Below are 17,119 nucleotides of genomic sequence, written 5' to 3' on the forward strand. Positions count from 1 at the left end.
TCAAAACGCATGTTAACGCATGCAGTGGCATAGCAAGGAATTGGTAATGGGTGGGTTCAAATATTTTTCCATATGTACAAAGTCATATATATATATATATATATATATATATATATATATATATATATATATATATATATATATATATATATATATATATATATATATATATATATATATATATATAGGGGTGTGAGTCCATGGGAGGGGTTATAACCCCATCTAACCACCCCCCCCCTTGCCTACGCCACTGAACGCATGTTAGGCGCGAGTATCTTCGTTGTCAGATCTTTAATCAGTCGGTGTATACCCTTCCCCCCCCCCCCCCCCCGCCCCCATAAGACCACCCTCCGTGGCAACGCCCCCGGTTGAACTTGTTGCACAAGAACAATGCCACATAGGGCATATTGCGGCATGATTTAGAATGAGCGCAGGGTGGGGGGCGGAGGGGGGGGGCGGGGGGCGACCCGGGGCTCATGACACTTTAAATGGGGAGTTACGACCTTGTGCGGCATGTCAGGTCAGTTTTACTTGATAGGAAATCGATATTCCCTTAATTAAACCCGATAAGACAACGCGGAATAATACATTGAACACCCAATTTCATTATAAACACCCACACATTGCCAATATTACAACCACCCCCCCCCTATTTAATTTTCATATTAAACCCAACACTTCCTCACTCCCCCCCCCTCCCCTATATAAAAAGAACATTCTCGTTATATACATTTATAGTAATTGTATACCTCCCCTCCCCCTTCCTTATATAAACACAATTTCGTATTAAGCATGTACGTACGCTTCTATCCCCCCCCCCCCCCCCCCCACATCCCCACGCACTCATGCCCCGCCCACACAATACACCTGTCCCATCTACAGGTTCAGTGACCAATTAAAATCACGTGTTTTCTTAGTGTTGTGTTCAATAAGGCCAAGGCTAAACCTACATCAAGAAACCTTCGTAACAGTAACATTCGTGGGGGGGGGGGGGTCGATAACTGTCAGACAAAGTGCATTGGTCGAGTGGACACTATTGATAGTTGAAACACACCGAAAAAAAAAAATTAAAAAATAAAAACCTAGTTTAATTAATCGATTTTATGGGCAAGTCAACGAACTTTAGGTCGAACGAGATTATAAAATGTCTTCTAAAAGTGTGGTTGACTTTTCAATCTCCTCCCCCCCCCCCCCCCCTTCTTCCCTCCTCCCAAATTTATCTATTAAACTACAAAGACTTAACGTGAATCTCGTGTGTTACGACTGGGTAATGTCCTTCTCTCATGTTTTGGAAAAAAAACAAATACTTTGTGTTGGTCAGTCTTTTATTTATTTTTTTTTTTAAATCCTCAATGCAGTTTAAAAATATGTTTGCTTGTAGGACATCTGATTTTGAGACCCCCCCCCCCCCCCCCCCCCCACCAACCCGCTTTTTCCTCCACTCCAGAGTTTCTTCCAGGCATCTTTTCGAAGGTGCTCCCCCCCACCCCCACCCCCGAAAAATGTCAACGCCCCCCCCCGATCGAAATTGAATTTATATAGGAAATACATACCAGTGTCCACCCCCCCCCCCCCCCACCCCCGAAAATATATTGCCTCCACCCCCGGAGAAAAAAGTCTGAAAGAAACTCTGCTCTACTGCCACCAGATGAACAGACGGTTCTGACTTCTCAATTCTGGAACCCCTAACGACTAATTCCTGGGATGGTAGAGTTAACTAGCATCTCACTACTCTAGATTGTATGTTGCAGGGTACTCATTTGTCCTGCGTCGCGAATGGGCCAGTACAAAAGAAAAACACACTGCTTAGTAAAGGTTTGTGAATGGAAACACAAATTAATGAATGATACAAGAGGAAACGTCACAAATATAAATAAACGGATGCCGGAACTACTTTTGAAAAAAACGAGCTTCGCGGAGACAACTTGTGTATAAACTTCGCGGAAACTACTTTTGTATAAAACTTCCCGACTTCTACTTTTGTATAAAACTTTCCGACAGATATTTTTGTATAAAACTACACAGGAACTACTTTTATTTAAAAAAACATCTTTGCGAGATCTACTTTTGTATTAAACTGAGCTGGGACTACTTTGGTATAAAACTTCCTAGTGATCAACTTTTGTAATATACTACCAAGGGACTACTTTTACCTCGGCTAACTACCTAGAACTTAACCGGTTAAATAAGACCGAGGGTTGAGCTAACATCATAACCAGCAGTCGCACCACCCCCCCCCCCCCGCTAGTATCTAAACAAAACGTTGACTTCCTAATCCTATAGTTACCACCTACCCCCTCCCTAGATGACCCGCTACCCATCCCACCCACAAGCTTAGCTAATATTTCATACAAATTTTAATTGAATTCAGTGTATTGCGTAACTACAAACAGACAATGACCTGGATATAAGCACCTTTAAGAACTAAGTTTTTTTTCTCTTTACATAAATAACATAACATGGCTAAATAAATCCAAAACAATAAAATTATCGATTTTTGTTATCAATCAAAATTGCCCGTGTAATTGTAGATTCGATCAGAAAACTTACAAGTCCAGAATTCTCTAAAATAGATCCTAAATGACTAGGATAGTTAGAAGCCGGGGGAGGGGGTTCTGAGGCTTCTCTTGTGATCTTTTAATGAGACAGCTAAATTTGAACTATACCACTGAGTGTGTGTACACACAATCTACGGTCCGAGGGCCACATACGGCCATATCATGTTTATCCTGTCCATTTTTGATACTTTGTGATTACACCCAAGACAGAGGCGTAGCGAGGGGGGGGGGGCGGGGGGGGGACATATGTCCCCGGGCGCCGACCTTAGGGGGGCGCCAAATTGAAAGTTTGAGGGGGGGTGCAAATGAAAAGTTCGAGGGTTGGGGGTGCAAATCGAAAATTTGAGGGGGGGGGTGCAAATGAAAAGTTCGAAGGGGGGGGGGGTGCAAATGAAAAGTTCGAGAGGGGGGGTGCAAATCGAAAATTTACTCCCGAGGGGGGCGCCAAATTGAAAGTATGTCCCCGGGCGCCGGGAAGGGTCGCTACGCCTCTGACCCAAGACAAAAATAAATAATACAAAATACTTAGGCTTAAGAGGTTATTGCATCTATTTTAAGAGCTGTGTTTTTTTTAACCTCTGTGTCTTACTAAAAATCAATACATCAAAAGACATCTCAATATACGCAGTAACATATACACCAACAGACTTATTATCATACAACAAAAATTATTTTAAACGTTTATCAATATAATATAAATATACACGGACTTACGATTACATTACATAAACGTCTCATTGATTTTACATTTGTGGAGATCAATGAATACACATGTTTGAAAAGAAACATTTGAAAAATTGATACAGAAATTTATGACAAGTACAGTCTTGTCTTGCTTATATATCGTCAAATGAGAGACAGACAAAACTGACTTTAGAAACTTGATTTTGACTTACTTATATCAAGGTGTGTTAAAACATTTAATCCAAGCCTATAAAAACGTGATTTTGACTTACTTATATATTATGGTTATTGTATGTTAAAACGTTCAATCCCCGCCTCCCATAAACGTTTTGTGTGTTGAGACTTTAACCTAAGAAATTGATATCGTGATGGTGGTTTAAAAACATTAACCGGAACTTTATAAACAGTTTTAGTGTGTTTCCACGTCGTTGTAACACATGAGCTAATTTAACCCCCTGAGTTAACACATCACCTAACCCATAACACAGCACCAAACGCCTGAGTTAACACATCATCTGAGTTAACACATCACCTAACCCCTAACACATCACCTAACCCCTGAGTTAACACACCCCTGATTTAACACATCACCTAACCTCTGAGTTAACACATCACCTAACCCACAAGAAGCTGTGTTGACATCCACAGCTTACCCATATCATTACATAACGTAATGAAAGATATTGATCATATACTTCTATTGTTAGGTGTGTGTGTGTTTTTTTTTTAATCGGCAAGCACCAGCTGTCTCAGAAGTTGGGAGGGAGGGGGGGGGGCTAGTTAAGTCTTAGCTTGGGACTAGGTAGGGGTGGGGGTAGGGGGGGGGTTAGTTAAGTCTTAGCTTGGGACAAGTACAACCCGCTTAGTTACACGTCATTAGAGACGGTAGGATCGTGTGACGTCAATATGACGTACTGTGTATGGGCAGCTGGTGCACTCGACTGGTGGATGATGGTGGCGTGGTCGATATGACGTCATGGGGACGAGACGCAACGCGTCATAGGGTACGTTGGTTTTACGTCACTGAGTGGGAGGGGTCAAAACAAAGGATATGGAATTTAAGACGTCATGACGTCTCGCGTAAGTAGGTGGACGTCCAGCTTAAATTAAGACAAGTCTGTCCATATCATGATTTCACTTTAGATGACGTCATAATATGGTGTGGGTCATGTCATGACATGGTATATGTCACGTCATAATATAGTAAACAGTAGTATCACAAGGCGGGGGTGACACCAAATCAAAAACAGTTCAAAAACTATCTTAAAACTATGTTTAAAATAATAAAATAGTAAGGGAGGAAGGTGACACACAAAAAAAAATGAATATTTTTTAAAGAAGGTGGGGGGGGGGGGTCGGATTGTTGGGATGACACTCTCATTTACCACTACGGGTGGCACTGAACCTAGTGACACACTGAGTATAGATCACGTTCTAACGTAATATAGATCACGTCAAGTATCCGTATGACGTCATTTTTACATTGGAAATTCTACACTGGTAAAAATTAGATTGAATTAATCAATTTTAGTGTAACTTTATGGCTATAATGGAAACTCTATATGTGTAAAATAAAATTGAGTTAATTTTAGTGAAAATTTACTAACTAAACACAATACGACCAATACGAACACAGCTCAAAATCTGCGCCTAGGTAATAATGTTGAGGACACATTAAAAAAAATGTGAAACGCAATTCAGTTAAAACCCTCAAGACAAAAAGTCGTCTATATTCAGCATACAAAAATATTTATTCGATGAAAATTAAGGAATACAAAATGTTTTAAATAAGGAGATATATTTCGTTGTGCGCACAGTAAACGTTAAGAAAGATATCTTTTAAGACATAATATGGGGGTAGTGGGGATTCATGGCTCTCTTTACATATACCTATACATAGCCTGCTCGCAAATATATATATATAGATATATATATATATATATATATATATATATATATATATATATATATATATATATATATATATATATATATATATATATATAGGCCTATATATATATATATATATATATATATATATATATATATATATATATATATATATATATATATGTCTATAGCCTCTCTCCTGCCCCTTAAACCAACATATTGATTTAAAGATTTTATGCCGCAGACGGAGTGGGGATGGGGAGGGGGGTATTTGTGACGTCACGTTATTACTATGTGTATGTTTCAGGATAACTGGGGTTAGGTGGAGTGGAAGACCAAAATAAGGGGTTGGGGGATTCGATCTTAGATTTTATCACAAGATTTTAAGCTACAGAGTTAGCCATGTTAAATAATTGATATCTACTACTACCGCTACCATTGTTTAATTCCCGCAAAAAAAATTAAATTAAAAAATGCCAATGCAAAATGTTACCATAGGCAACGCTTGTCACGCCTCGCTGAATTCAAGGTTATTCCCCTCAGGCTTGGGTGTCAATGTGATTGGCGGAGAAAAGAAACCAGAATTTTGTTAAAAGGGGAGATTACTATAATCTATCTTTCAACTGCATTTTTTAAAAACCCGAACTTTATCTTACGCCATTCATTTATTAAAACACAATGGCCATTTTAGAAAGTTTTCTAATACAATTTAAGACTACAGGGTTATAGAGATTACTGCGATGGCTAAAAGCAATAAGTTCTATAATAACGTTCAAGAATGGCAGGTATTCATGATTAGTGCCTTTCTGTAGCTGACTATACAAAAGGCTTCAAAGAAAGAAATTTATTTGGCTAGTTGCCAACACTTTTTATATCTGGTAGTTGTACCTTTTTTTTTTTAACTTTTTGCTTTAAAGAGTTGAACATTTAGTCGAAGCTGTATTTTGATAAGTTAATAAATTTGGCTTTATTTTAATTGAAATAAATTTTATCATTCCATCCTTGTAATCCAATACTTTCATGTTTTGTGATGATTTCATACATTTGGCTTGAAGAAATCCAATTTATCTGGCCAATTTTTAAGTTCGAAATTGAATACAGCAAGCTCGTCATGTATTTTCTTTACCAGAAGTTGATATGTAGTTCTTGTTTCCATGATTTAGAACACAACAAAAATTACACAAAGTCACAAATGACACAAACACAAAACTTTAGAACAAGCACAAGTAATAAAAAAAAATCCATAAAAAATATTTTAAGATTTTCAGTTTTATTCATCATTTTAAAATTATTTACAACTTGAATCAAAAAAAAAAAAGGAAACATGCATAATTGAGCATTTTAAAAATATTCAGTACGTCTCTTCATGTTAAAGTCACTCAAAATTTTCAAACAGGACTAGCGCACACACCATCACTCAAATAAATTACAGGTTCCCAGCTTATGTACCCACAGCCGCACGCACGCACGCTCTGGGCAGGAGGAAATAAATATAGCGCTCACCTCCAAACTCACCATAAATTAATCATTATGTTACACAGTCAATGACAACATGATGGAAAAATGGGAAGATGTTTACCATGGGAAATAAAATGTATGTACAGAAGTCTCAATTCAGAATTTTTTAAAGTGCACTTTAAACTAGAGAGAGGGTACGACTATTAAAAACTGGACGAGAAGTTTTTTTGTCCCCTAAAATTATGTCATTCCCTTGTTAAAATAAAATACATCTAAAAAGTTGAATCATGGTAAAGGTGAAACTAATTTGTAGTATTCTGCAAGAAACTCAAGAAAAATAAAACATTTTGTACAGAAAAAAAGTAAGAGAAATGTCAAATCAAATTTTGGAAAATCCAATTTGAAAAAAAAAAAAGGAAAAAGGTTCACATGTACATTTTTGCATTGATTATTTGCTTGCTTTTTTAGGCATACTTCGCCAACTGCTGCCTTGGTGTATTAAAGATTAGAGGGAAGGGGAAGGAGAAAAAATAAAACCATAATGACAGTCATGATATGAAGTGGAGGAACTATAGTACAGTATCATGCATGTTAGGTACAAGAAAATTATAACCGGAAAACAGGCTGGAACCAAAAAAAAATAATTAAAAACCTTTTCTTCAGGAATGAAACAATTACAGATAAAGTGGTGTGGAAGTTGCAAGTTGCATGCTTGAATCTGATAAATAACATGTTAATGATTAAGTTAATCATGTAATAAATAGTGCCATACCAATGATAGAACACCACATGCATTCTTGATTAAATAAAACAGCAACAACCAGCTTTTTATCAATAAATACACAAGTTATCCATTCAAGATTGATACTTAACAGCATTAAATTAACAATTCCACATTTTAAATCAGCACTCAAGAGATTTCACAGTCAAATGCGTGACAGTATTAAATTAACAATATCCACTTTCCAACATTCTAATAGACACTCCAAGATGCCAGTCAAAACCATTGCTGACAGAATTAAATTAACATTTCAACTTTCATTGTACACTGCACCCGTACTAGGCAAAGAACAGTTGGCTCTTGTATTTCAATGAGACTGTTACACAGAATAAATACACTCACACTGTTCTCAACATCATCATACCCAACCAACAACAACAACAGTTGTAAAATTAATCCGTGACCCCATCAAGTAAGGAAAAATAATGTACACAATTGGAAATTGTTAAAATATGCGGTTAATAAATAGCTTCTTATTTTATAACTTACATATTTACATACATACATGAATGGATTATAAATAATGGGTAGTTTGCATATAGCCTAAGTTGCTTAGCCAGAATTTAAAAAAAAAATAATTATTAGGATGATTCTCACATTGGTATGGCAGTGTCTGAATAATCCGGCACTGTTTATATTCAGGTAAAATAGTGGCAGTCTAGTAGCGCAACAGTATTTTTTTAAAACTGGGTATCAACTAGTCTATTGGCTGATTGGAGATAGGGAGTGAGAAATGCAGACGTTGACGATTACAGAGATGGCAGGTGCTTAGGATGACTGACGCCATCATGATGGTTTGGAATGCATTTAGTCGTAGTTATGATAGGAAAATAGGTTAATGGCTTTAACTGAGGATGACCTGATGTACAAACTAAAAATTATTTTTTTTTAAATTTAAAAAAAAAAAAAAAATTTGAATGAAAATTTATTTTAGTTGTATGACATAGCATGAACAATGTTGGCAGACTTTTAAATAAATGTTTATAAAAAATAGACTCTCCCTAAATTTGACTAGAATTTACAGTAGAAGAAAAAAAAAGTGCCCTTTTAAAACTGAAACCCATACATATTTAACACCATTTACAATAATCCGCTAGAGTTGTGCATAGCTTTGTAAAAAAAATCGAAGAGGAAAAGAAAAGCCAAAAAATATTGTAAATATAAAATAGAAATTCATACAACTGATTCAGTTTGTACAAGTCATCCGGGGTTGGGTCAAGTTGAAAGGTCAAGTGATAATGTATTAATACTGCAGAGCTTTTTTCTTCATACAATCAACTGATGCTGTATACAAATATCAAAACAAATGTGTATAATCTCTGGTTTGCAATGCGCTACTTAAATATATATTTATTTTTGGTTGGTTGAGTAAGACTTAACCTTTAAACTTCATGCTAAAAGACTGGCTGAATATAAACCGCCACCAACTAGTTAAGTTTAAATTTTTTTCTTTCTAAACCTTAACAAAAAGACATTACGATTTATCACATAATGACTAATGTAGGATGCTGCAATGAAATTCGATTGCACTTTTTTATAAAAACCTCAGAACTACAGAATAGCGTTTTAACGACACCTGGTTAAAAGTCTTGAAGGTCATGCTCCTACACAAGTTGACTCCTGATGTCCAGTCCTATCCATAGAATTTCACGATCACGCATGTGATTCAACATCCGGGGCCTCGACACCCTCATGGCCTGCCAGTATTTGATAACTGGTCATCTGGTCGGCACTGACCGCTGGCATCGGCCGGACGGGAACCTGGGCGGTTGAGGAGACATGGGATTTGTCTCCTCGGGGTGGTATCCCCCTGGCAGATTCCGGCAGCTCCCGGACTATACAATTTTTAAAAAGTTCTAAAAAGTCAATTCTTCATCATCAAAGAGACTCGTTACTGCTCAAGAGGGCAACGTCCACTACTTTCCCAGATGGTGTTGTTCTCCGACGGTTTTCAGGAATTGGAATAGGAACAACTTTGTTCATCCAGGGGTGGGACAGGATCTGGTCTAGAGTTGGCCGGTGTTGGGGCTCGACAGATAGGCACTTGCGGATCAAGTCTTTACAGGCTGGAAATAGAAGAGAGGAATACCCACATTAATGATACAAAATAAATTTTGAACAATTTACAACAAAAAAAATTTTTTAAATTAAAAAAAAATTTTTTTTTTTACATTTTTTAAAATTTAAAAACAATTTGAGTACACACCTGGACTAAGGTCAGCCTTGTAGTGTAGGTGAGCAGCTTTAATCTGTTCATCCTGTTCAAAAGGAATATCACCATTGACTAGATCAAAGAGGAGTATTCCTAGAGACCAGACTGTGGCATGTCTACCATTGTACAGGCGGTTTGTGATCCATTCTGGTGGGCTATACACGCGGGTACCTACAAGAGAAGAGAGAATAAAAAAATTCTTTGTTAAAACCAGGTCTGGAAATATAATAAAAATCTTTTATTTAAAAATAAAAATGTAAATTAAGAACTGCAACATGTTCCATCTAAAGATTTCTTGGTCTTATAATTTGAATAGGGCAAGATGTCGCACCCCACGCCACCCCTACGGTAGTCTAGAAAAGCCAGTACTGATCCTGGTACAAATAAACTTGGGTAACAGAGGGGCCCCAGCAGACGCCAGTTTAAAAAGAATTGTTTGGCAACAAACGCTAGACAGCGGTCACGGGTAGACGGCTTTTCAGGTGAGGGAGGGGGGAGGGGGAGGCGGCGAAGTCACGTGAGCCTGGCGCGCGCGTACCTGAGACTTTCACCTTCCTTGGCGAATTGCCTTCTTTTGTGTACTGCAACTGGAATGTTACCCCCTCCCCCCCTCCCGTCTACCTGGGCCAGGCTAAACGGACGATACGTCATTATTTTTTTTTTATTCTCTTTCTTGTCATCACCCCCTACCCGACCCCCCCTCTCTTGATGAAATAAACGGATGGTCTAAATAGAAACTATCCTTGCACCAACAACCTCGATTCTCTTTTGTTTCAACCTGCTGTAGTCGACCCCCCTCCCCTCCCAACCCCGCCCGCCTGGTTTTTCCAGAGTCTGGTATGATGACTCATGGTGCCATCCTACGTCACATATGCTAGGTATGCCGCACGCGCGCAAGGTAAAAAAAAAAAAGTCCCGCAAAAAGAAGAGCTCTATTGAAACTGGTCTTAACCGAGCAGTTGTAGACTGGTGTACTAGACTATACAATCCTAATACACCAACAATTCAAATAAATGTTTTATTTTAAAGTTTTACCGCATGACCTACAATTGTTTAACCTACCAAAAAAACTAGGCTTATAACCTGATCTTTCGCAATGCAACAATTGAAATTTTTTTTATTAAAAAAAAAAAACCCAAACATTCAAAGCTATTTCCTTATAATTGATTTCAAACCAGTACCATTTTAGCTTTTAATAACAGGGTAATACCTGCAGTAAAGGTGCGTAATTGTAGCTAAATATTTCATGCGCAAACATTTTACACCCTAGCGTAGTGACGTAAGAGGCAAAATATAATTATACAGTAATGGAGCTATTATAGTAGTAAGTAGACGGTTAAACATGGAACTATTTAAACAACATACAAGGAAATTAAATTCTTTTTTTAAAAATAAAGATGTACTCACCATCAAAATCATCGTAATCTTTATCTCTCAGTATAGTTCCAGATCCAAAATCAATGAGTTTGAGTTTCAGAGTTTTTAAATCCACGAGTATGTTCTCGTCCTTGATATCCCGGTGCAGCACGCCGCACTTCTCAATGTTCTGCACCATCTGCACGATCTGCATGAAAAACGCCCGGGCGGAATGCTCGTTCAGGGGCCCGTGCTCTGTGATGTAGTCGAACAGGTCCTGAACATTGTCCGGCCGCTCCATCACGATGACGAAGCCGTCCTCCCTCTCGAAGGTGTCGATGAGTTTAATGACCCCAGAGACGTGTTGGACTCTGTGTAGCAGGAGCAGCTCAAGTGGAACCTGCATGCCATTCTGCTGGAGGGAAGAAAAAAAACATGGCGTTAAACTAACGACTAACAATACCGTTGATGATAAAGTAGTACTAAGTCCGCGACTGATAGCAGACGATACCGTGACGTACACCGTACCAGTCTACCGACAGCACCGGGCCCAGATAACACGTTCTATATACAATTTAACCCTCTACGCCCTGGATAACGACAGTCAGAAAAAGGGGGGTTAAACATAAACACCGCTTGCGTAAATTTAGCTTTCCAACTTGCACACAAAAAAAGAAGGGATGTGAGGCGGTAGTTTTAACATAAAAAGAGCTATTTTTAGAAAGAAAAAAAACAGTACGCCTTGAAAGAGATCTGTTCATTGCTGATAACTAATGAGGAAGAAATCGACATGAGATAATTAAGAGTCCCGGATCACGAGGGAGAAACTGACGTCAAACAAAGACGAGGTGTCAATGAACCAAGAAACGCAACAGCGCCGACGGGGAGGGGGAAGGGGGAGACACGCGGTCCAGGGCAGAAATAGTGGCGGTCACGGAGTTTAGTTGGCCTAACTTTTCTGTGACCCCAACGGTCGCGGGAACAAGGGGAAAGTGGGGCAAGTTGTGGAATGCAGCGTGGTTCATCTTTCCACGACCCCACCCTCGCTTTTTAAAAAGTTTAACCACATCTTGATATAAATTATGATAAACGGATGAAACTTTATAACAGAATCGCGACTTACGACAAAATAGAAAAGCAGGATGTAAATGTGATGTAAATATTTTCAAACTGGTTTTCCCTTGTGCATCCGTGCATTGCAACGATAGCCACAAAATATTTACCGCCCCTCCCTTTAAACTCCCCGGACATCCTGGAGTGTTTTTTTTTTATTTAATTTTTTTTTTAAATGCACTCCCCGCTCCGTAACGGTAGTAGTTTCATTCCGAAACATTCCTTTTCGATGAGTTCATACTCCCTGCCCGCCAGGCTTTCTTTAAAAAAAAAAACCAACGTGGGGCCCCCATAGCTTGAGCGAGGCGAGTTTCTTCCCCTAACCTTCCTCTGTACACCACGGCCTGTCTTTCGGCTAGTCTTCGCGACCTAGTTAGCGATTCCCCTATTCATCGCCCCTCCTGCCGACAGCGTTTTAGATTTTGGAACTAAAGCGGACAACGCACCGTATAACCCATAACAATAAAATACACTAAAGCTTTCTTGAATTTAATTTTAAAAATAAACTCATTCACACAATTATTAATTGAAAATAAATAAAATTTAACCGCGAAAGGGTTTAACCTAGCAGAAAGTTCTAAGGTTAGACCAGCCTAGGCCCTAATACTGAATTACACTTTGCGCGCGCAGGCCAAGCCGTATCGGCCGCGTCACAGCAAGTGGGGAAAAAAATCAATACGCCCAGCCTCAACAAAACAGCAGTCACAACAGACCGTCGGGAAAAAAATTGGGCTAGGCCATTATAATAGAGGGTGGGGGATATGGTGGGTGCCTGGGAAAAACAGCAACCTAGCAGAACTAGTACACAAATGTAAACATTCGCACACAAAATACACATATAATGTTAACTTTTTTTTAAATGTAAGAGAGCGTACTGCCTTAGATCAATCTAGACAAATTATAGATCTAGATCTAGAGAAAAGAAAATGTAACTTACCAATTTAGTCCATGATGAGACTTTCTTTTTGTATATGTGTTTGATAGCAACCGGTAAATTATCTCTTCTTCTGAGACCAGAATAGACTGTACCAAAGCCACCAGCCCCTAGCTGGCCATTTATTTCATAGTCTGTTTCTAATTTTTCCATGTGTTTATAGCCTGGAGAAACAAAAAAAATATTCATGTTAATTTAATTACAAACAATCTTTTTATCTATTCTAGATTAAGATTAGATCTAATACATTCAAAATTATAGGCCTAATGCTAATGACTCAACTGACTCGAGTGTATTTACAAAAATATTGAACTTAGATCTAGATTCTAGATCTAGAATCTAGTAGATCTAGAATAAATAACAAAACAATGTTTGAGAGAATTCTAGACTAGATTTCTAGATCTAGATTCTAGATCTAGATGTAAAATACTTAAATCTAAATTCTACAGCTAGAATCTACATTGGAATTAAGAGTGAATTTTATTGTGCCAATTAACATTTTAAACATAATCTAGAAATCTAAATCTATATTTCTAGATCTAGAAATCTAGATCTAGATTCTAGATATCTCTAGATCTAGATCTAGATCTAGATCTATAGCAAACGAATAACTAGACTTACTTTTCACTCTGGGAGTGGATGGAGATGCTACATGAGATGAAGGTGACATCGTCTGATTCAAGTTTACGTTATTGTTTACAATGTTTTGTTGCTGTTGCTGCTGCAAAAGTTGCTGTTGGTGGCTACTGTGTTGATCGTGTTGTTGTTGGCTGACAGTCGAGCACGAAAAACGGTTTAATCCTAGCATGCTCACAGTTGATGACACTGACGATATCCACTTCCTAAACACCCGGGTATAATCCGTAGAGCTCCAAAGACAGTTGTATTCCGTTTTGAATAGTGAAGTATAAAAACTACACTTAACTAAACGCTGTTTGGTTTTAAAAACAGATGAAATAATTTAATCAGTTTGTTAAAAATCCAGACTCCGAAGCAGAAATAAATATCAACAGTGGTAAGTGTATTTATCCAAATGTTCTCAATGTGGAAATAAATTTGCACGTTGTTAATCCTTCAGGCACTTAGAAATAATGTTCCACAGCACAAATAAGTGGAGTCGTCTGAGCAAAGAGAGGCGAAACACGACTTTATGTATGAAGGATTGAAATTCTGCTTCAGATGGTGACGTGCTTCGCTCTAGGCCTACAACTACGAGAAGCGCCGCGCGAAACGTATCCTTGCGCTATGCTCCGCCCACTTGGTTACAGCGATTGTGGGGCGAAATGTCTGGCTTAGACTAGACCTAAATAGTAATATTGTATATTAAATGCATACAATTTAAATTAAACGAGTTTAATTTTCGAATAAGGTGTTGATAAATATACTTGTAATATATATTTTTCATTATTTTGTAAACGGTTCGTCAAAGAATCGGTTGAGACATGAGAGAACTATTTGATGTTGCGTAGAAGTGCTTCGGTCCGCCACCAACCCCCAACAATCTTTTACCCCCACCCAATGTTTGGTTCGGTCGGCCACTGGGTGCAATGTATTTCAAGTTTGGCTAGCGACAGACCGAGCCAGACTGTGTGTGTGTCTGTGCTAGTAGGAGAGGGGGGCAAGGGCGATGGCCGCTATGAATGGGGAAAAAAATAGTAGCGTAATGGCGGGAAGATATTCACGCACAAAGCGTCAGTCAATGTTTTGAGTTTTGTAGCTAAGACCTTCACGGGTTTTGGTTGATCTGGAGTAGTTATTTGTATTTCACCCTAAAAAAAGTTATTTCCTACCCTAACGCGAAAACCATTCGTCCATAATAAATTTTAAAAAAAGTATATGCATCGGGGAAAATAGGCATGCATTCTTCTATAAGCAACTTTTGTTCGGTTAAACTAAAAAAATAATAGCTAGTTAAAAAAATCATAAAAAGGTTTAGTCTTATTATCTTTAGGGAATGTAACCATGAAAATATTAGCCATTATCTAGACTATAGTCTAAAATACGCAGTGTAGGTTTGTAAGTTCATGCTCAGATTACACAGGTAACGTACATTAGGTAGGCTGTAGTGAAGGGATTTTTTTCCCGCTCAGTAGACCAGTAGTAAATGCTGGAACTACTTGTGAACTACAGTCGACCAGAGGTGAGATAAAATTTGAAACTCTCGATAGACTAGGTCATGGCTTTTGGCGCGTGAAAGAACCATCGTGGGGTTGTAAGGTGTGGAGGCACAGGCAACTCGATATTCAACAAGTGCTGTTCAGTCCTAGCAGTACAATAAGATGTGTTGTCGTGCTTTTTGCACAAGATGCTTGCTTTCATAACGAGGCTTTTAAAACGACAGCAACCTGGGTGAATTAAGATTTTTTCTTTCTTGACTGCCTGTCCTAATGAAATATTGATTAGTGTATTGATTTGAGCGTGGGCGAATTTCTATGCTCTTCGTCTAATGAAACGAGGTTATAATTTAATTGGCCACAAAAAAAAAAAAAAAAAAAAAAAAAAAAAAAAAACACGTTAAAAATGTGTATTTGGTGGACGCTATATGTTGTTATCTATGGGGTTTTTAATCGGTATGAGCACAAAGTCGAGAGAGGGAGGGGCGGGCATTTAGATTAATAGATTAATAGCTTATTACTAATAGATTTGCTAAATAGTTTTGTTTGAAGCATAAGCATGATCGTATTTCAAAAACGTCATCAGATAAACGTTAATACTAAATGTAATATATAACTAGAGTTGTATTTATATGCATTTGTCTACTTTGGGCTAAATGTTTTAATTATATAGATCTTAATACCGCTTTCCACTAAATACAGTGTTTGCCTAGTCGCCCCTAATGCTAATAAATCCAACTACGCCTGTCTACATTTCATTGGCTCGAAATTTAAATGCTCGGTCACAGCGATAGGCTCAGTCAAGCAGGAACATAACTACACAGTACGCTCTCAAAGGTTTGAATGTACGAAGGGAAGTAACCGCGGAAATTGGGTTCTATTTTCAAGACGCGTTTTTGGGAGGAGTTCTCCGCATGAAACAGTATAAGTTTAAAGTAAATTTAAATTTCATGATTGTGGACGACATATTTAATTGAATAGTAGGGTGTGGGCTCTAGATGTACTTCCAACATACTATTTTGCTTTTCACATAGACTCTATTTATTTTTATATTTTAAAACAATTGGAAATGTCGTCTTGCTAAATATATAACAAGGCTAACTTGTATAACAGTATACCTAGAAAACTAGCGTTCTGATTAGGCCAACTTTTTCCTAAAAACAGACGATTTAACTAATAGCGTATGGCGGGTACGCTCCACTACTGCCTCCATCTTGTAATGACGCGTCAAGACTGCAACACCCTTGTTTTTTCCGCGGGTTTGCGGCTGCAACCGGATGTTGTGACGCGCCAGGTTCGGACACTGCGCCTGAAGCAGACGCATTTTATTTTAATTTATCCTTACGCAACGCCGTGAAGCAGTTGCTAGGCGAGGCCCCTAGCACAACAGAGCAAACAACCAATCAGCACCACCGTTACAACTCCCTCCCGCACCACAAGTGCACTACCACGTAAGTTTGCACAATCGACGCTAGCTAGCCTAGACTATATTTAGACTGCGTACTGTTAGCGCACCCACTCACTACCACCCGTTGTAAATTCAATTCCCTGCGTGTTTGGTGACCTAAACTACCCCGTGGACGGTGACAACACACATTGCCTGTTAAAATATCAAAGTTCAGCTCTCCGCTTAAAATAGACCGGCAGAGATTGTGAAAATACTCCCCCCCCTCTCAGTTCAACGCAAATGGTAGGTTAATGTGTGGGTCTAGAGTCTAGGGGTGTACAGGGGTCTACCGATTGCTTCCTGTATAACTGGTCTCGCTGGTTTCGGGTTAGGTTTGGTTTTAATGCGGGGTCAGGGTTAGGCGTAGTAGAGCATTGCCGCCATGATGGGTGTCCACCCACGCTAGAGATAACGGCGTGCGGGTGCACTGTTGCAGGTGTATGTGGGGGGGGGGGGGTGATGATGTTCATATAACAAGTGGGCGTGGTTTGTTTTAGGGGAAGACATTTTTTTGTTGCAAAATATGGGTTAGATCATAAAGAATCGTATATATATATATATATATATATATA

At 38.5% G+C, this 17,119-nt stretch overlaps 1 protein-coding gene across 2 annotated transcripts; it reads right to left on the bottom strand.

Annotated features, from left to right (window-relative positions):
- Nucleotides 1-6,384: 6,384 nt before the first annotated feature.
- Nucleotides 6,385-14,164, bottom strand: LOC131928455 (serine/threonine-protein kinase pim-1). 2 transcript variants are annotated; one of them, XM_059284512.1, is made up of 5 exons: nt 13,608-14,164; nt 12,990-13,150; nt 10,991-11,351; nt 9,578-9,754; nt 6,385-9,437 (listed from the first exon to the last, which is right to left on the bottom strand). In XM_059284512.1, exons 1-5 carry the CDS (start codon nt 13,792-13,794, stop codon nt 9,250-9,252), a joined length of 1,074 nt encoding a protein of 357 aa, XP_059140495.1. In that variant the 5' UTR covers nt 13,795-14,164; the 3' UTR covers nt 6,385-9,249. The 2 variants fall into 2 exon arrangements, with proteins under 2 accessions (XP_059140495.1, XP_059140494.1); XM_059284511.1 differs by having other exon boundaries at nt 10,991-11,354; nt 13,608-14,163.
- Nucleotides 14,165-17,119: the final 2,955 nt, after the last annotated feature.

This window comes from Physella acuta, unplaced genomic scaffold (assembly GCF_028476545.2).
Source record: "Physella acuta isolate Inbredline_101_S28 unplaced genomic scaffold, ASM2847654v3 ptg001505l, whole genome shotgun sequence".
Classification (NCBI taxonomy): Eukaryota; Metazoa; Mollusca; class Gastropoda; family Physidae; genus Physella; species Physella acuta.